The following is a 21,568-nucleotide window of genomic DNA, read 5'->3' on the forward strand; positions in this document are numbered from 1 at the left end:
AAATTTAGGAGAGCATTGTATTTAGACATGTGATTACTGTTGTCAAATCTTTCCCACGAGAACAGTCGTTTCAGTACCGGCCATTTCCTGCCGATCTAGTCCGGTTAAACCAATGTGCTCATAAAAATTGTCCGGTTAAAAAGATGTCATTTCCGTTGAGTGTAGTCCGGTTAAACCGATGTCCGGTTAAAAGGTGTCCGGATGAGTAGATAAAATCCATTGGTGGTTGGCGGGATTTGAAAAAGGGACCTCGGGTACCAAAGCCCCGCGCTTTACCATTACACCAGCTCCCATACGTTGCAGGTCTGAAGTAGCTGTTTTTGTAAAAATCAGCTCTTGTAAACTTTGATTGTAAGCATTCGCATATGTATAAAAATTATGTACCGGTATCAATTATTATTTTTATTGGTTTGGGTTATTTTATTGCACTCGTCCCTTGTCAATAGTTTGACATATCAATATTATAATGTAGGCATAAACTAACACAATCATATTAAAAAAAAAAAAATTAATGAAACACTTAATAAACAATAAATTGTTTGCATTCACAAAATTTAAACAAGTTTGAAGTTGTTCTAAGAGGTTGTCTTTACATAAAAATTAGTTTATGTTTTTTAACTTGCTTAAACGATGGTGCAATATGACAATAGTTCAATACACAGACAAAAAGTGTCTTTTAACCCTGGCTAATTTTCATTTGTGAAACTTGAGATTGGATAAAAAAGTCACTTTACAGTAATGAAATATAATTTTATTTGTCCATACAGAAATTAGAAATTGCTAACTGTTTAATACTGTGTAGTCTTATATATTTATATCCTGTATATTTCTTTGGGCTGTAACTGCTATGGTGTAAGATTACCACTTGAGGAGTATGATAAATTACTAAAATTACTATTAACCATGAAATTATGATTTATACTTGAGCCAGGCTTATGTTAACATAAGGTGACAATCTATGCAGTTTTCCATGTATATACTTCCTTACATACACAAGAAGGGAAGGGGATGTTTTAGGAGTATAATGGACAGTAAAAAGTCACAAGATTTCATATAGGTACTCTTATTTACTTTTGTCATGTAAATGTTGCTATGATGGAATATGACATTCCCTTTCCCATTTTTCTGGTGTCCATCTTTCGTAGGCTTCAAAGAATTTATCAAAGGTACAAGGAGAAGGGCAATCACGCAGATGAAGCACCTCTCTAAATGCTGATCGATTATTGCGCTGAAGTGAGTGGTAGTAGACAACCTGTTGAAGCAAAAGAGTAAGAAAGTTTAGGGTTGTGTGTGAAGATTAACCGGTATCCACACTCCGGTCCACACTAAGGCATAAGTATACAGACACTCAAAATATTTTTGAGTACCAAGGTGTTAAAGTGTCCAATTTCTTGTCTGCCTTCATCAAAAACCTGTGTGTTTTAAAATTCAAACATATCCTAAAAACTACTCTAACCCCGGCTTGTCTGTACAAATATGAAGAGTACATTGGTTTAGAGTTTTAGTTATTTTAGTTTTAATGCCAGAGCCATCTTGATTGTTTTGTTTTTCTTTTGAGGATTGGCATGAACTTTGTACCTAGTTTTAACGACAATAAATCATCCATTTCATTAACTTAAAATAAACTGTATCAGCAATCTGACACATACTTTCTCCTATTAGCATGAAACATTCACACACAGACAACATTTCAAAAATCACTTTTTTGAGTTCAGTCCCCCAAATGGATATTCACCCAAAACTCAAACTCGAAAATTTTGACAAAACAATATTTATTCCACTAAGTAAAGTACTCTAGTTTACTATTAGTGATTCATATTCTATCTCTATTACCGAACGACATTAATTTTTCAACCCGTCGAAACAGGATTTAAGTCAAGAACACATATGGAGATTCTAATCTAGGTCTACTTCTTTCTTTTTTTGCTCATTTCTCTAAGTTTATTTCAAACAAAGTCGTTAATGACAGATAAAAATTGCTTCACTTTATCTATCTTGGGGCTGGTATAAGACTAAAAATAACTGTAGTACTGTCAAAATACTATTTTTATCCTGTTATCCTGTTGGTTTCAAACCTAAAGCTTAATTTCAAAGCTGGATACCAAGTTGTTTCAAATAATCATGACTCTTAACATTACCCACGCTCTGCTGGCAACACCTCAGTCATTATTATCATTAATAAAACATTTTTGTTTCATATTTTTGTATTTGTTTATCTATTTATGACAACCTTTCAAAATGGTATGAATGAAGAGGTCATTAACTTTGCGTTAAGCTTAAAAATGAAATTTGGTTTGAAACCTTTAGATGCCCAAAAGGAAACACTTGACATCACTCAACATGGCTACAGCAATTTTCAACCCTATGTGTTAAACATGATCCAGAGAATGAAAATGTTTAAACTGTATCTTTGGGCTGTTTTGGCCACGTCAGGAAAAAATTTACCAATGCTGATTGGGGTAGTAAGTCTAACAAAAAGCTATATAAACTTCACTCTCCAAATTAGATTTAGGCAAAGAAACACTGTGACATCTCTGTTATCCTAATCATCAGTGAAATATGTTAGCGTTATCCATATACCATATTTTAATTTGTTTTATCTCTGATTTTCACCTTAAAATAACAGCAAATAAAATAACTCACTTGAACAGTAAACACTCCATTTTCTTCATGTAGCTCAAAAGCCATTCCATCCCCAGCTTGAACTTCAAAACCAGGATCGTCAAACCCGAGGGCCCAGCGTAGCGTGAGGATAGTGTCGTCGTGTGTGTTGTGGTACCTGAATAGTTCTTCAGTTTTTCCAGCCTTTTTCAATTCAAACTGGTTGTATATACTGTTGAGTAAAGGACCTGAAAATGTAAGCACGTCAAATCAATATAGTTTCTGATATTGACATTATCGATGGGTGTGAATACAAAATATAAATGTCTATGTATTAGTATAGTCAATGGTATTAGTTATTATTGTAAAACTGTTGGACATTTTTATTTTATGTTTTATACACACAGTAAAAAAATTACTTTACCACCTAAAGATTGTGTAAATTGTTTAGTGACAGTGACATATGTGAGCGCCCCCGGTTGGAATTCCACACTCGCGCCATGAATTGTCCGCGAATTTAAATAAGTGTAAATAAAATAGGATAGTGGGTTTTTAGTGACTAAGTGATAGTGATGTGAGAAGAAACAAGAAACAGCTCCTGATGATGCCACACTTGTGGTGAAATTTACATAGGGCGTTAACTTATAAATTCATCAAGAACCTGGCAATCAAAAGGTAAACAAGGGAACAAGCCATTTTACTGAAGGTCTTGTGGTGAGATCCAGACCCGGGACTAATTGACTTTTTTGTTTTAATGTCCCCAACAAAACATCATTAATTTGTTCATACCAATATGAATGTGTGTCAGTGAGCATAGTAAATCAAGTACTTAATAATAATCATCCCATTTTCACAGTACAAACGTGTGAACTTACTTTTATTCAAATAAGTATATGAATATGCATAATCAGACTGTGAGAACAGGGTTTTACGGGGTAAAAATTGGTTCCCCTGTTTTTGGCCCTTAAAACATAACATTTTACAATTTATTTCCAAAATAATTTTAAGAGCTTAAAAAACAGATATTTGAGGATATTGATGTTAAGTTGCACTACTGTTATTGGATAAGGGGAAAATAAAAAAAAACTGAACATTTAAAATTCCTATGTTATTTTTATCGAGAATAAGTAGGATAACAAAAATTAGCATGAATATATTGATCACATTTACTGTATTAGGCAAATTAATTTATTACACATTATACAGTACTATAAACATTTAATTTCAAAACACACTTTATCACCTTCTCTTTAGCAGCAATCCTGCTTAAAGTGCTCTTTAAATCTAAATTTATTTAAATAGAGAACAAATCTGACATTTTAAAGGGAATATTTTAGGAAAAATCCAATAGGTCAAATGAAATACACTTAGTCTGCAGGTTTGCTAGGGCGAGGTATTTATTTTTTTAATGGTTATTCAGGATAGTTAGGTATTCAAAGGTGAAATAAGTGAAAAAATATGGATTTTAAGGTATTTATAACAGTTTTAATGTTAAAAGAGCATTGAGGCAACCAAAACATACCACTCTTCTTTAGAAACCATTAAGATAAAAAAATCTACACGATGTTGAGGACTAAGAAAATGTTGAAACATATTAGATGGTTTGAGAAGGATTATACTATTGTTCTTTGTAACAATTCATTTAATGAGAACCATCTGGAATTAACCGCTACATTTAAGAATGGTAAACGTACACAGTGATAAAACTCATTCTTATTAGACATTTCCGTTGAGTATTTTTTTAAATTCAACACAGTTTTATATACCGTAGTAAGCTATGCTGTCAATGTATGTAATCCAAACAACACTTTTATAATATGTTCTTTGTTGCAGCAAACCCATTTAGCCAAATGTCATTAGATTGACTATAACCAAAATCTAAATAACTTCTGCATAATAATTAATGAATGTTTTAATAGCTTCAAATCGTAGTATTTAAATCCCATTTAGCACCGAGAACTTCACAATTGTTTATTTAGCAATATATCCTAATGTATGGGTGAATTTCTTCAGAATTTTATATTTGTGTCATAAAATGGCTAGACAGCTAAGTAATTATGCTCATCTCATAATCAAAAAACTTCTGGATAATTTAAACAAATTAGTAGTTTTTTATGGTTTGAAACTGGACCAAACTGTTCTTAATCATCAGAGTTTAATAGCTAAAGACTAAAGAATCATCTCACTCCATAGTCCATTCTACACTTGCATTCAAATTTAGGTTAAACTATGCATCTAGGTGGCCTTTCCAACAATCATTAATAAAGGTACCTGAGTAAAACAATAGCATGAGTGGGTCTCTATCAAGCCATTGAGTTTTGTAGAACCAGTCGACCATTATGGGCCTCATCAGGTCGGGGTAGAGACGTTTTTTCCCAAACTCGCGTCGAGGTTTAGTTGCCCAAACAGGCAAGCGAAGACCATTCAGATTCTGCATGTACAAACAGTTAAATGCACTAATATTTATGTAATGAAACCTTCTGGTGGTATTATAGTTACATTATTTCTTCACTAAAACCAAAACCTAAAGTGATTCTTTTTGTAAAGTGGGAGTAAAAATACATCTACGGTCTGTGTAACGAACTATATTTTTTGACATACTCCACTATTCTATTCTTTTAAGTTAAACAATTGAAAAAGTGAAAATTTTGTCCCTTGTACACCATTATTATAAAATTAGCACCCAAAATGGTTTCCTTATTGTTTTGCTTATACTAACGGTTGTTTGGTAGTTATAAGCAATAGGTGTTACCCCCTCAACACAATTAATACATTCATATTAATTACTGAGACTCTTTTACAGATCTGTTTGTTAAAATGCTGTTAGATATATACATTTTATTGAAATAAACATCATCACGGGATGATAAACAGAAACAAATTTCAATAACGACATAATACTATTTTTGTTAATCAGTACTATTTTCTTTGGCAAAATCAGCAAGCAATTTTAAAAGTCATAAGCACAGCTGTCTGGTGGGGAGAAAAAATCGCTACCTTAGCCCCATAAAACATTATATGAAACAGCCCTTTTTGGCTGCAGTATTACAAAATAGTATATTACGCTACAAGGCCAGGGAGTGGGTGTTTAAGTTACAAAAAAATTACACTATACCATCTATATAGTAATGCATCTTCTATAATAAATAACTTTTCTTCAAAATTATAAAAATGAGTGATTCAAACTGACAAAATATCTGTGGTGGGCGAGTCTCTTCCGTGGGGGGGGGGGGAGGTAGCATTGTTGAGGTGGGGGTTGGACTGGTAAATTTACTGTACTCCAGCTGACCTTACCGCGTAGTGTGGCGAAATATGTTGATTGTCCGAAAAAGATTTTACAGTATATTGATTGCATGGAATCTGCACTATATGGGATATGTGCAAGAAAGTAGTTTTCATCAAAAAATTTTAGCTACCTATCTTAGTCACCTAAATGAATAATGGTATAGTTTTTTTTTTTTTTTTTTTTTTTTGTGCTAGGACACTAGACATGAGCTTGGAATTGTTTTTCACATTACTTCAGGCTAGACCTAGGGGTAACCAGAGCAGCCATACACCCATCACTTTATTGGTATTTACTGTACCTACACACACTGTATTATTTAGATAAGTACATAACCTTTATTTGATTGAAATTACTTACCTCAAACTCTAAAACATCAAAAATTTCATAAGCAGTGTCAATTGAGTTGATATCTTGTCTTTGAGTATGAAGTTGGAGTAATTTGTAAATTGGAGCACGACTTGTATCTTTATCTTGTGCCTTTATCACATCAACTCCCTTTTGAATCATTTTTCCAAACCTTGGACATTCCTTAAGAGCAAGTTGTGGAAAATCAGGATCATTGTAAAACTGCAATCAAAATAATTTAGCCATTAGACAGTTTTTGTACAGGAATACAAATTGATTTCACGTGTATGTAATATGCTACAAAGGAATTCCCAGCAATTAAACAAAATATAAGAGAAAAGATTTTTAAATTGAAACTTTAAAATCTTGCAGAACAATCTTGCAAGGTATATGGCATAACATTACGATTTGAATTAAGTTTTTCTGTATTTTTTAACATTCAACTTTTCTAATAAAACTACTATATAAAAAAAAAAACTAAACCTATTGTCTTCTAATCTTGTACTTTACAAATTTCTGAGGGTTTTCTGTGTTCAGTATATAATGCAACTATATGAGTAAGACAACAATTCAATTCAAAAAAGCTTCGTAGTGTAAAAATTATTTACTACCATTCATTAGTTAGTTTAGTTACACATATTCTTTTTCATTAAGCATGATGTAATTAAAACCTGAAATTTGTATACTACGTGAACAATATAATGTTATAATTTAAAAGCCCAAACATACTAATTTATTATTCTAAGAGGTTGGAAATACTAGTATTTTACTTGCATAGACTTTATCAAACTCTCTCGTATCCGTCCATATGGGGATTGGTTGCCATTTTAGGTCTTTCAGAATAGGCTTTTTTGGTGGAAAGAGTCCAGCCATTACACTCAATGCTGACATGATTGTCCGGGTTTTCTCCGTCGAACTTGCTCGTACTTTATCCTCTGAGTAATCTTGAACTAAGCTTCCGTATATTTTGGATAGCTCCTTGCCTACCTCATACATTTCTTCTTTCCCTGCCTGTGAAAAGAATTAAGTCATAAATACTTTTCTTCTTGTACCAAAACTTTCATTACACACCATTATATCCTGATGTGGATTTTTCTTCTCACTTTAAGCTATCTCCGTGATAAATTAAATTTTACAGATTAAGATTAAATAGATATAGATGTTACACAGAGAAGTAAGATACAGAGGATACAAGCTTATGGGGCAACCAAGTGCTTTTAGCTCTGGTATGATGGGATGAAAATGTACTTGTTTGTACAGAGCAAGAAGAGCCCCAACGGCAATGGCTACTTAGCATTGTTGTACAGCAGTTGTAGCATACAGGGTCTTCCTACAGCGTGAGCGCTGTAGTACATGATGGCGAAGGGGGATGATTAGCATGAGGGGATGACGAATACAATTTTGTCTAGACACCAGTGACCGGTGGTAGACACCACTTAAGTGTACCACTGAATATATCATCTGTGATTACATCTCTGTGGATACTATTATAAAAATTAAAGTTTTTTTTGTGATATTAATATCACCTTATTATCTATATGAACTTTGACTATTAGTCAGTGATTTGACTTAAAGATAAATATTTGATTTGAGATTGGGCAAAGTTTATTGAATTAAATAAAACTGACATGGTTTTATTGCATTTGAGTTTGTTAACAATGTATTAACACTAGAGCGTAAAGTAACTCTTTTCGACCCCAGCTCAAGTTTTTCGCTGATGCAAAGCTGAGGTCGGAAAATGAGCGAAGGTTGAAAAGACACTTTTTTGCCCGTATGATGAATTATATTTTTCGTCATATTGCAACATTATCTAAAAAACTAAATTAGAAAACAAAAATATTTGTCATGTAAAGATGATCTCTCAAAATGACTTCCAACTTGTTTACAATATTGCTAATGCAAGCAAACAGCTGTTTAGTAAGTGATTCGATAATTTAGTCTATTACGATTCTGTTAGTGTAGGCTTATACTAGTGATATTTCAAAGTATTGCCAAGAATGCAAAGATAAGCTACAACCAATAAATCAATCAATACATAATTTCAATACATGCGATTGCTTACAATCAAAGTTTACAACAGCTGACCTTTACTCCAAATAAGGGACTAAAAAGGCTTTTTGCTCCCTTTGGAGTAAAACAACTACAGTACTTTAGACCCGCAACGCATGTAATAAATACCCCCGCCACAGCAAACCTGCAGACTAAGCGAATTTCAACTTGTCTGATTACATTTTTACTAAAATATTTCCATAAATAAGGCATAATTATTCCCAATTTAAATAACATTAGATTTAACGAGTGCTTAGGTTTGCTGCTACGGGGAAGGTAAAAGTGTTTTTTGACCATGCGTCAATAGTATAGCATGAAATAAATAAATTTGCCAAATTTTATCAATATATATCCATAAACAAGTAAACTACAACAGTTTTAATTTTCTCCATAAGAATAACATGGGAATTTTAAATTACACTATTTTTGAATTTTCTCCGTGACCGTTAGGCATACAACAGTGCTTCAATATACTAAATTATTTCTTTTTTTTAAGCTCTACTAAATAGTTTTAAAAGAAATTGCAAAATTTTTTGTTTTTAGGTTCAAAAATGGGAAAACCCCATTATTACCCCATAAAACCCCATAAACCCCCGTTTCCATGGTCCGATTATGCTGGTTTACGAACTCATTCAAATAAACGTAGATTTACACGTTTGTACCAAATTTCTTTAAAATCGGATAATTTTTGCTCGAGTTATCGCGCTAACGGACACACACACATGAGTCAAAATTTAAAAACGTACGTTTTCAGGAAAAGCACTTTGCAAAATTGTTTCCCCTTTTTTCAAAACTTTTATTAGTTTTTTTATTTCATTAACATTTGAAGTTTCATAAACTGTCCATGGTATCGCAATTTTTTTGGTAGTTTTTTTTTAAAAGAGCATCTTTAGTGGAAAAACACAAAATCCTGTCACGACCATAACGGACGTTTAAATGAATATTAAAAATAGTTAATATTATTTTTATAACTATGTTTTGCTAATTTACTAATTTACTTTTATGACCATTATACAATAAAAAGGTCACTGAGCTATTGGTATATTTGGTCTTCCTATAAAAAAATAAAAAATCTCAAAAAATTGAAAAAAAGCCAATAAAATCTTTTTAAGTTTGTATAACTCCGAAAAAACTTACCTGAGACCCGAAAAATCGTTATGTTAGTATAGAGGTGTGCTTCCTTTGTGTATAAAACATTGAAATATGACGATATTTTAATTTTCAAAATTTTTATGATAGAAATCAACGTGATGGTCAGGGACAAGCGGTACGGTCGTGAATTGTCTGAAATAATCTAAATCTTTCTAAACAATCCTTCCATTATACTGTTGGTTATAATTGTGACATGTGACATTTATTCTGTCTTAAATCAGATGATGTAATATTTATTATTATTATTGTTTGTTGTGTTTATGTTAGTTTTGGAGTTTTTATGGTGAGTTCTATTAAAAACCAGTGTTCAGTACCAATAAATAAATATAATTTATGAAGCTTTATCATTGGTGGCAGCGGTAAAGGTAATATACAAACTTAAATAGAATAATGGATCTTTTAAAACCTCCGTCAGCTATTGATTTAAATAGCAACACATTAAATGAATGGACTAAGTTCAAGCAAAAATTTCTGTTGTACCTGGAAGCAACTGAAAAATCTAAAAAGTCGGGGAAAATCAAAGTTGCTTTACTGCTATGTTTAATGGGGGATGGTTGCCTAGACATTTTCAACACCTTTGAATTGGATGATGGGGAAAAAGACAATTTAGACACTGTAATTAAATGTTTTGACGAATACTTTGAGCCTAAAGTAAACACTGTTATTAATAGGTATACTTTCTTTAACCTCAGGCAAAAGTCCGACGAATCAGTTCAGTCATTTGTAACTAGTCTAAAAAATCAGGCAAAAAAATGTCAGTTCGGGGATCAGGAAGAAAGCCTTGTAAGAGATCTATTGATAATAGGGACTAAAGATGAAGCGTGTAAAGAAAGGTTGTTGATGACGAGTGATTTGAAACTTGATAAAGCAATTCACTACTGCACGGCTAGGGAGGAGAGTAAAAAACAAGTGCAACTAATGAAACTTGATTCACAACTTGACGAAACAACTAATGTAGGATCTAAAATTCATAACATTACTTTACCAAATTCGAGTAACATTACAAATAAAAGACAAGTTAAAGTCTGCTCTAAATGTTTAAAAACTCACAATTACAGAAATTGTCCTGCTTGGGGAAAGAAATGTATAAAATGCAAGAAATTTAATCACTTTGCAAACGCCTGTAAGGCCCAAAACATTCATAACATTGAATCTAATGAGGACATTGAACCTAATGAAGTGGGAATTAGTGGCGAGAGTCAGGACTTAAGTATTGAAACTATTGTTGTCAACACTGTAGACTCAAAACATAGTTGGTGTCAGAATATTACCGTAAATGGGGTTGACATATCTTTTAAGCTCGATACTGGCGCCGACGTCAATGTTATTCCTTACAAGCTTTATCAACAAATAGCTCCTGACGCTAACATGACGACTCCAGGTAAACGCCTCAAGTCTTATAGTGGGCATGACATCAAAGTTGTAGGTACTTGCCTTCTAAATTGTACACTGGGGGGTTCTAAAAGAAATTTTTTAGCAGAATTCTACATTGTGAATGAAGATGCCTGTCCCATATTAGGGCTTAAAACATGCCAAGAACTGAATCTCATTTCTAGAGTAAATGAAATAATTAAACCAAGTGAAAGTGTGTACGATAGGTTTTATGATGTATTTGGTGATGAGCTAGGAAAATTACCATTCGTTTATGATATAAAACTTGAAGATACCGCAGTTCCTAAAGTTATTCCTGCCAGAGCTATCCCTAAAGCTTTAAATGATACAGTTAGGGAAGAGATAAATAAAATGGTCAAAGACGGTATTTTAAGAGAGGTAAGCGAACCTACTGATTGGGTACATCCGATTGTAATAGCAAAGAAGCCAAATGGTAAAGTTAGAATTTGTATTGATCCAAGAACTCTTAATAAATATATAAAAAGGGAACACTACAAAATGGCGACGCTCCAAGAAATTTTCTCACAGTTGGATGGTGCAAGATACTTCAGTGTACTGGATGCTTCTTCAGCATTTCTACAGATACCGTTATCAGAGAATAGTTCTCGGTTATGCACCATTGCTACTCCTTTTGGCCGATTTAGTTATTGTAGACTACCTTTCGGATTGAATAGTTCCCCAGAGATTTTCCAAAAAGCAATGGACCATGTAACCTGTGGATTGGAGGGAGTGAGTGCATACATAGATGACGTCCTAGTGTTTGGTAACTCAAAAGAAGAACATGATGAAAGACTGGCTGCTTTCTTAGAAAAGGCAAGATATTTTGGACTTAAGCTGTCTAAAGAAAAAAGCCAGATTGGCCGTGAAAGTGTCCAATATCTAGGTCACAAACTTACTCCATAAGGTATTTCAATAACCGAATGCAAACTGAAGGCTATTCAGGACTACCCGAGCCCTAGGGATAAAAATGACCTCCAAAGATTTTTGGGAATGATTACATATGTAGGAAGGTTCATTGATAATCTATCTGATAAAACAGGACCACTACGATTACTGATGAGCAAAAACAAGTCTTTTATATGGACAAGTATAGAACAAAAATGTTTTGAAGCATTAAAGGAGGAGATAACAAAGGTTCCTGTTTTGGCCTATTTTGATGGAAGAAAGAAGTCTACTTTGTCTGTAGATGCTAGCAAATTTGGCCTCGGGGCCGTTGTTTTTCAAAATGACCATCCTATCGGCTACAGCTCTTCAGCTTTAACAGCAACTCAGCAAAGGTACAGCCAGATTGAAAAAGAGCTTCTGGCAGTAGTAAATGGTTGTAAAAAGTTCCACTATTACCTATATGGAACAGACTTCACAATAGAGACAGATCACAAACCTCTACTTGGTCTTTTAAACAAACCTATAGCAAGTCTATCACCACGGCTTCAGAGAATGATGATGGAACTGATGAGATACAATTTTAAATTAGTTCACGTACCGGGAAAAAAAATGTTCATTGCAGACTCCCTGTCGAGAGCTCCAATAGATGAACATTTAAACACAAGTTATCTGGACAACGGAGCTGAGGTAGTTTACTCCCTGGCAGTTTTTGCTAATGACGATGTAGTAAATAGACATAAATATGCTACAGAAAGGGATGCCGCACTAAAGCAAGTACGTTTTTACATAGAACATGGATGGCCTGAACACAAACAAAATTGTGATGACAAAGCTCACCCTTTTTGGGAAAAAAGGTATCAATTACATTTATACGATGATCTGATATATATGGAAGACCGACTTGTTATTCCGAGTGAGCTGCGACCCGACATGCTGAGGCAACTACACGCTTCACACCAAGGAATTAATTCGTGCCAAAACAGAGCACAGATGGCTTGGTACTGGCCAGGAATGATGAGAGACATAAAAAACACAGTAGACCAATGTACAACATGCCAGGAATACCAAAGATCAAACCCAAAAGAACCTCTTAAACCATATCCAGTGCCAGAAATCCCATGGGAAGAAATTGGAGTTGATTTCTTCAAAATTAACAATACCAATCACATGCTAGTGATTGACTATCATTCCAAATTTGTGGAAGTAAAGAAGATGAGTACAACAACAGCTGATTCAGTAACTGCAGGATTGACACAGATATTTAGATCTCATGGCCTGCCTAAGAAATTACACTCCGATAATGGCCCTCCGTTCGATAGCCACAAGTTTTCCACGTTCACAGAAAGGTATAAAATTGAGCATATAACTTCGTCTCCGTACTACCCAAAATCTAACGGGATGGTGGAGAGGGCTATACAAACTTTAAAGTCAATGCTGTCTAAAACGCTAAAGACCAAGGGAGATCCAAACCTGGCCATAATCGATTACAATAATACTCCTAAAGCTAATCTCAGAGCACCTGCTCAAATGCTAATGGGAAGACTACTAAAGACTGTTCTTCCTGCTACTAAAGATTCCATGAAACCACTCTTCCCTACCAATGAAACAGTTCTAAATTTGAAGCAAGCCCAAGAAAAACAAAAAACATATTATGACAGATCGGCTCATCTACTTCCAGAATTAAAGGAGGGCGAAGAAGTTTATGTCCAAAAGGGAACTCGAGAATGGGCAAAAGGAAAAGTTGTCAAGAAACACAAAAGCCCGAATTCCTATTTTGTACAAATGGACAGCGGAGCAGTTTTCAGAAGAAACCGGTGCCAATTGAGACAATTTAAAATGGAAAAGAAAAAAGATTGAAATTGAAAAAAAAGGACATGTGACATGTGACATTTATTCTGTCTTAAATCAGATGATGTAATATTTATTATTATTATTGTTTGTTGTGTTTATGTTAGTTTTGGAGTTTTTATGGTGAGTTCTATTAAAAACCAGTGTTCAGTACCAATAAATAAATATAATTTATGAAGCTTTATCATTATAATAAAAATAGGTGTTTTAATTGAACTAAACTGTTCAATTTACAATTATATTAAAGTTATTGTCACGACCAAACACACTATAATCCATAAGGCTGGATTGGTCGTGAAAACCCCGCAATGGTCGTGAAACTTTGGTCGTGAAATTACGTATTATTTGGCTCTGTTCTGGTGGTAGCCCTGCACCTCATGTTCGAGGATACAAAGTGGACTTCTAGGTTAATCTAGCAATTGAAATATCTTATAAACAAAAATTAACACCATGTCTACTTCATCGAATGACTACGTACGGTCATGGACACACCAAAATTACAAAAAACACAATCTTTCCTTTATTAATCTTGTAATTCCGCCTTTCAACTCGAAACGACCGGCACTACAATCCTGATGTACACCCCGAAATAGTCTCTAAAACCAACTGACTCCATCGACGCCAGGCTTGCCACTGTCGTGCTCCAAAGTTGAAAATGTTTCCCAAATGGTCGTGACGCCAAATCGAGGGACAGACTTATTTTGTCACGGAAGTCAGTTTGCAATGACAATAAAATTATAATATTCTCCTTTTTTGTAAGTTTAATAACCATTTATGACATAAAAATATGGCTTTATATATTTTGGCATGAATAATTAGTCTTAAAACAGCGTGAAAGTTGGAAAATGTACCCTAGGGACACGTCATGGTCGTGAATTTCGAGACTTTAAAAATACGAAAAAAATACCTAGAACCTATTTAAAACTAAATAAATGTGTGTAACATGTTGCCCCCGTCCCAAAAAATATAAAAACACATAATAATAAACTACAAATCCAGTATCTACGAAGTAAAAGGCCAGGGACATGAAAACGTACGTTTTTAAATTTTCACTCACATATATAGTATATATATATATATAGGCCCCCTAAATATATATATAAATATACAGGGTGATCAACTCAAGGAGGCCACCATTGGGATATCGGAAACGGTAAGAATTAGAGAAAACTTTAAACGGGGGACATTCCTTTATTTTTTGTGGCAGTTAAAAATGATTTTAGTTTTTCAAAATTCAGCCGCCATTTTCCAAAATGGTGGCCAACTTTGAAATTTCTTATGGAACACCCTGTATTTTATCATGATTTCGGATAGAACATGCAATTTAAAAACTTTTTTATTCTCGACATTTTTTCGATAAACCCACTTGTTTAGGAGTCACAGCCTATGGAAAAATGACTTCCAGTGTACATTTTACATCATGTAGCTCCAAAAAAGTAGGTTTATAGCAAAAATGCGAAGAGTAAATAAGTCAAATAAGTCTTAAAATTGCATCCACATTCCATTAAGACCATAAAATACACAGTTTTCCACTTTTCATGTTTGCCGCCATTTTGGAAAATGGCCGCCATTTTTAAATAATAGAATTAATATTTTAACGAATTTTATGGACTTCTTGGAATGTGTATGCAATTAAAATAAACGGTAAATGCTAAAACGGCTGTTTTTGCTGCAGTATGACAACAAATATTTTAAATCATAGCATTTAAAATTATTAGAATATTTTTTACTGCTTGAAGGTTACCTTTGTAAGTATTCCAAGTTTTTCAAAGATATGGTGAAATTTTTGTTTGTTTTCATCTGATGGATATGGCTCGTAGAGAGGGGCCCTGATTCCATGTCTGAAAAACTGACACAAGATGTTTCAAACTTAAAAGCACACCTTACAAAACTTACAGTACTTAAAAGTACTCTTAATTTCATAGTTAAACTATGGAAGTACTACAAATCTACACAAAGACAAACCTCAGTAGTCCATGTAATGGTAAAGTAAATGGTTCAAGTCTTGCCGTAAACTAATTTTTGAAGTATGTGTTAAAGAAAGATGAATGACATTTTATCTACTAGGACTAAATAAAAACACAAGACCAGCCTTGGCTATCCTGTTGAAATTTTATAAATCTAACAAATACACAAAATAAAATATTATTTGACCTAAACATAAAATATATTGACAAGTTCACCCGATACATTAAGAATACAACACTTAAAAACAGTACTGTACTATACCAAACAGCTTTTTCAGTATAACAAATAAATAAATTATTAATACACTGTTTAACATAAAAATTGTATATTTTGGTTTAAATTGAAATATAGAATTTTTACAAGAATATTAAAAAGTGTGTTAATACAGCTAGTAGTTTATTTATTTGTTATAATGAAGAAACATTATAGGGAGGGAAACTTATGGTTAAGGGACTTAAAAACCTACACAACTAAGTTCATTGACCAATCTTGAGAGGTTAACTGTAAGAAAGGACCATGAGGTCCTAAGTTCGCCTCAATAAAGAAGGATTTTCATTTCATTTTCATTTCATTTCATTTCATTTCAATCTGAAAACACGTTAAAGAATGATGAAGGAAAGGAAAATCTTAATATAAACACTTCCAACAAATTAGAAGGAAGCAGAGACAATGCTTGAAATGAGTAAAATTTTCATTTATAGTAGTTTCTGTAATATAGTAGTAGGCTTTGACTAATATTAAAGGTTGCCATTTTAAAATAAATTTTCCTATAAGGTCCCTTCTACGTTAACATATGCCCCATATTTCATGGTGATTGTTTGAAAAAATCAATAATATAAATCCTTGTGTAAAAATAAAAATGGTGAATATCTGGTAAACAAGCTTTTTGGGGAAATATCATTTTTAAATTTTTCATTATTTTCGCCCACAGTTTCCTGGAGTTTGTCACTTACTTATTGGACACCCTGTTAGTTACTCTTTTATGAATCGGAGAATCCGTTCCCATGTTGAATTGCAGCCAATTTTTTTGCAAAAACAAACTTAGTTAAATTGAGCCATCAGTGCTTTTTCATACCTATTTTCCAAATCAGAATGGTCAAATTAAAAAAATATAGCTTAGTTTATTATTATGACCATATATAGTCAGTATTAAAATCTATAAGAGAAAACAAAACTTCAACAGTATTATGAAACAGAAGAGTAAACTACTTACAGCATAGACATACCGCAGGGAAGTTACTTGATTATCTTTTGATGAAGAAAATGTTGGTAGGCCCATTGTTAGTATGCTGTTTACACATGTCAATAACAGGGCTATACCTATAAAACACAAGAATAATTCTGACATCATTGCATGTAAGTTTGTGTAACAAATCTCTGCTAAACTCATCCTCCTCTAAAAATTTGTCACAAAGTCTCTCACTTATCTAATATAAACTGACTCAAATCTTTGCAATACTTTTACATAACTTATATAACTTATGAGATAGTTACCAAACACCTGAATATTTGTGGTAGATCTATATTTATAAGGTTCTAATAAAAATTTAGCATAAAAAATAAAGGGTCTGCTATTAGGGAAAATTTTTTATTTTAAACAATTATCCATCTATTATATTGTAAAAACGACAGGTGGTTTTTTTTGTGGTTTTGGTTTGCATATGTTTAAGGTTAAACGTAAAAACTAGTACACCAACTGCTTAAATTTTTCACCAAGGTAGGACTATGAATACCATAATACCCAGGCCTACTTATAGGCCTACTTGTAGCTCCTAAAAATTGGGGGAAAGCTGTTTTAATCTGCTCTGGAGATCCTAAACAAGCTAAAAATGAGTTTGCCACGGATTCTGAAGTAAGCTAAGTATATGGGAGGCAAAAAACTAGTGATTTTGTTTATTTTTTAGTTTTTTGCTTATAACTCAAAAACAATGCATCCCACAAAAAAGTGTTTTCATACTTTACCAAAGAACATTAAATTTTGCTTCGAATGACGTTGAAATAATTAAAATCGGTTCAGTCATTCTGCTACAACAGGTCGTCAAAGTTCAGTAATTTTAACCGAAAACTATAGCATACACTGCCATCTAGGGGAACACGCTGTAATCATCAAGAATAGGATGACAAGGAAATTGTTTAAATTACTGAACTTTGTTGACCTCTTGTAGCAGAATGACTGAACCAATTTTAATGATTTTAACGTAATTCAACGCAGAATTTAATGTTCTTTAGAAAAGTATCTAAACACTTTTTTTGTGGGATACACTGTTTTTGAGTTATAAGCGAAAAACTAAAAAATTAGCAAAATCTACCTAGTTTTTTGCCTCCCATAACTTAGCTCACTTCAGAATCTGTCGCGAACTCATTTTTAAATTATTTATAATCTCCAGAGCAGATTAAAACGATTTCCAGCTTTCCACCAATTTTTTGGAGCTACAGCTCTTTTTTGGGCTAATTATTTGCATGGGCTATAGTGGGAATCACTGATATTAGTAAGTACTAGTTGACGCCATTCATTAATTAATATATGCCTTATTAATGGGTTATTTCATTTACTTTGACAAACATTTAGACTTATCTAGGTCCTTACAATTAAATTCCCCTTGGGTGTCCAAAGTTATGGCAAATCTTTTGGAAGCAAACATTGGTTTGTCCCTATGGCAAAAATAAGAAAGAAACAGTCTTTAAATTTACACAATTTAAATGCATTTACTTTGTTATTTTTCGTTGAATTTGATCACTTGTTTTTTAACCACTCATTTATTTATAAACTTGTAGCATGGCACCAGTGTTAAAACAACTGTGAACATACTATCTATTCTTGTTTTTATTGCTTTGCAATGTAAAGAATAGTTATCAACTGTTGTGTAAACTTACATTCTTCCACTTGTTACATGATTGCTGTTTGAACACGAGTTATTAAAATGTTAGATCTATATAACTAAGTATTGAATGTATTGATGCACGTTTTTTCAATCAATATGTATCTTAAGTACTTTAAATAATTGTGTGTGTATGTCTGTATTTGAGTGTCGATGTGTACAGAGCTACAGACTGTATACTGTGATCTGATTTTGATGAAATTTGGTGAGTGGGTACTAATCCATGGTATCTCCAGGCGTTTGTTATTTTATTAAACAAACAAAATGGGGGTTTGTGGATTTTTAATGGCGATTATTCCAAATACACATAAATAACTAAAAATACTATTTAAAATTACTCAACAAATTTTGATGAAAATTTAGTATGTAATAGTACTTTTAGCTCTGAACAAAACTGTACAACTCCCATTGCTGTACCTTTTAAATAATGGAAAAATCAGATAAAAAAACACTAGATTTTGATTCACAGTTTTGTATGTTAGTCTTTTCAACTCCAAACTAAATGGTAGAACCCCCACTGCTTAAAAACATTACGGTTCCAAGGTTATTGCAACTCTGTGATTTTCAACATAAAATATAAAAGTTACTCCCATTATTATCCTTGGGCAAGGGATAAGGGTTACTGACAAGATAATCGGAGAAAGTATGTGTAAGATATAAGATTGTTGATACCATTTATTCATAATATGTTGTTATAGGCATGGCCTGAAAATTTTTAATGTGAAGCCCTAAAAACTAAAATTTATTTTATTTTAAAATTACCTTTGAAAAGAAAGGTGGCGACTAAAGAGACTATTAAAATACATTACAGGACATTGGCAATGTAGCTGTGCAAAAGTCTACTAATATATATTATGCTGTTTCTAATTTTAAGACTTGAAGAGTTTCCACTTTTATTTTGTAGACTTTTTGTCAACTTTAAATTGTAATTAATTAGGATTTTGGGGAAAACCGCCATATTGCTCAAAAACTTGTACATGACATAAGCATGTATTGAAAGTTGTGTAGCATGTATTGAGGCAGTTTTGGCCTTGCTCGCACACCTGTGAGTAGTAACAAGTGATCCATATAATTATCGACTAAAGTACCACAATAATTTTCAATGTCAATACTAGGCTTACAGCTTACTACTAATCATCACTGCTAAGCCAGCTAAGTGGATCCAGCCAAACTTAATACTCAGCTAAATCCAATGAAATCCAATAATCATACACATTGTAAAAATGATTACGCTTCTGCTACTTAGTAATTAGTAAAGATTTAAATTTCCAATACAAATTTGATGAAAAAATATCGTTTATTAGAGCTGGAGTGAATTTAAATGTAAGGTGAGTTCCTAATGAAGGGTGATGTGTCATTAAAACATTTTTCAATATTTGATCCATTTTGAGAGCAACCTACCTTTTGTCTAATATTTTAAAACAATTATCCTTAAAAAAACATGTGTATGAACAGATGATATTCAATGCCTATGTATGATTTTTGTATATCATTATTTTAAGGTGTAGGTTTAGCTTCAATTTATTAAATATATAACTCATTTATAAAAAAAATTAAATGAATAAAAAAATGATTTAAAAGGGTCCCTAAGTTTTACTAAATAACTTCTTGATCAGCATTGTACATTTTAGTAAATTTACGGAAAGTAAATAAAAGAAACATCTTATAACACTTAAAACATATATTTACGCTTATACTGTTACTCATAAGACGGTAAATATACAAAAAAGATGGTAAGTGGTGATCGATTTCGATTGGACACTCCAATCATCATCAGACCCAATAGGCATATTTACCGTCTTGTGAGTAGTATAAGCGTAAATATATGTTTTAGGTGTTATGAGACGTTTCTTTTATTTACTTGCCGCTAAGTTTTATTACCTATTTCATACATTTTTCAGTAATATTTGAACTATACTACTAGAAGAAAAAAATTTAAATTTTTTTCAAAGAAAAAAACTTTGATTTGATAAGTGTTGGGTTTTGCAAGATATGTTGTACGAGCCAAAATTGGCTAACCAGATATAAATAAACAAAGATATTGATAGTTACCTATCAGAGAAGGCCCCCACATGAGGCTGGTAGCGGTGTTCACTAGGCAAATTCTCCTCTGCAAGTACCTTACACCACCACACTTGTAGCTGGTGTCAAAACTAAACAAACACAAGTTCCATTAAATTATACGTGAACACATTATGATTTATGTTCATGGCAAATTAATTTCAACATGCAGATGACTTACTGTTTGGCAAGTGTGATGTGTTTTTCTATGTTTTAAAAACTAGGTATTGTTTATATAATTTTTAGCTTGTAGTGAAATATTTGTTAACGTAAGAAAACTGAACATTTGAGTTGTAGTTTTAGTAGTTAATGTGTAACTGAAAATATTCTTCAGGATTAATCATGTACTGTTTCATTGGTGAACCATTTTTTTAGATAAGGGTGAAAAATTGCAAGCATATTTCTCAAGTTTTACAATGTGGTTTTATTGAATTAGCGTTTTATCTAAACTATGAGCATTTAAAGAGAAAATAATGAAACCAAGCATACACCACGCTATGTTAACAAATTACTTTGGATTCTAGTGTTTGAATCCGTTCTATATTGTAGTATTGAGAGTATTGTAACTACTAAACTTTTCTGACAGCATTTACAACTTTTCTCTATTTAATAGAGACGGTTTTGATGAAATTATTAAAGATGATATTTAATAAATTAAAAAAATTAATTAAATTTTTCCAACAAACTAAATTTTTTCTTATTATTAACATACATTATTTACGCAAAAAAACTTAATTATTGAAGACATTTCATTCTTACCTAATTGAAGGAGAACAGTTTTGGTTGTATGATATTCAAGTCGGCATCAAAGTCATAATACCTTGATGATACCTAATACAGTTTTGAAGTTTTGAATGACATATCAATCATTGACTTAATGATACCTTATTAAGACAGTCTATGAATACACTTGACAGTTCATATAACAAGATTAGCAAAAGCACTTGAAGTAAAAACAATGTCTTGGCAGAAATGTTGGCAATGTCTTCAATATATAAATGTTGACAAGCGTTCATTGTTTCTGTATTATTTTATAATGTTTCAGGTAAAGAAAAGAAACATAAATTATTTTTTACTACAACCTTGTTAAGTTTAGACACAA

General features: G+C 32.5%; 1 protein-coding gene across 1 annotated transcript; it reads right to left on the bottom strand.

Moving 5' to 3' along the window:
* Positions 1-1,047: 1,047 nt before the first annotated feature.
* On the bottom strand, positions 1,048-21,285 carry LOC128993625 (lysosomal acid phosphatase-like). Its single transcript, XM_054417647.1, has 9 exons — positions 21,226-21,285; positions 20,458-20,558; positions 16,740-16,846; positions 15,303-15,407; positions 7,007-7,243; positions 6,245-6,454; positions 4,873-5,032; positions 2,644-2,849; positions 1,048-1,252 (listed from the first exon to the last, which is right to left on the bottom strand). The coding sequence occupies exons 2-9, from the start codon at positions 20,477-20,479 to the stop codon at positions 1,091-1,093; spliced, it is 1,209 nt and encodes a 402-aa protein (XP_054273622.1). The 5' UTR covers positions 20,480-20,558; positions 21,226-21,285; the 3' UTR covers positions 1,048-1,090.
* Between the last annotated feature and the right edge of the window lie 283 nt (positions 21,286-21,568).

This window comes from Macrosteles quadrilineatus, unplaced genomic scaffold (genome assembly GCF_028750875.1).
Source record: "Macrosteles quadrilineatus isolate MER2022 unplaced genomic scaffold, UCM_ALF_1.0 Scaffold_4__1_contigs__length_99947679, whole genome shotgun sequence".
NCBI lineage: Eukaryota > Metazoa > Arthropoda > Insecta > Hemiptera > Cicadellidae > Macrosteles > Macrosteles quadrilineatus.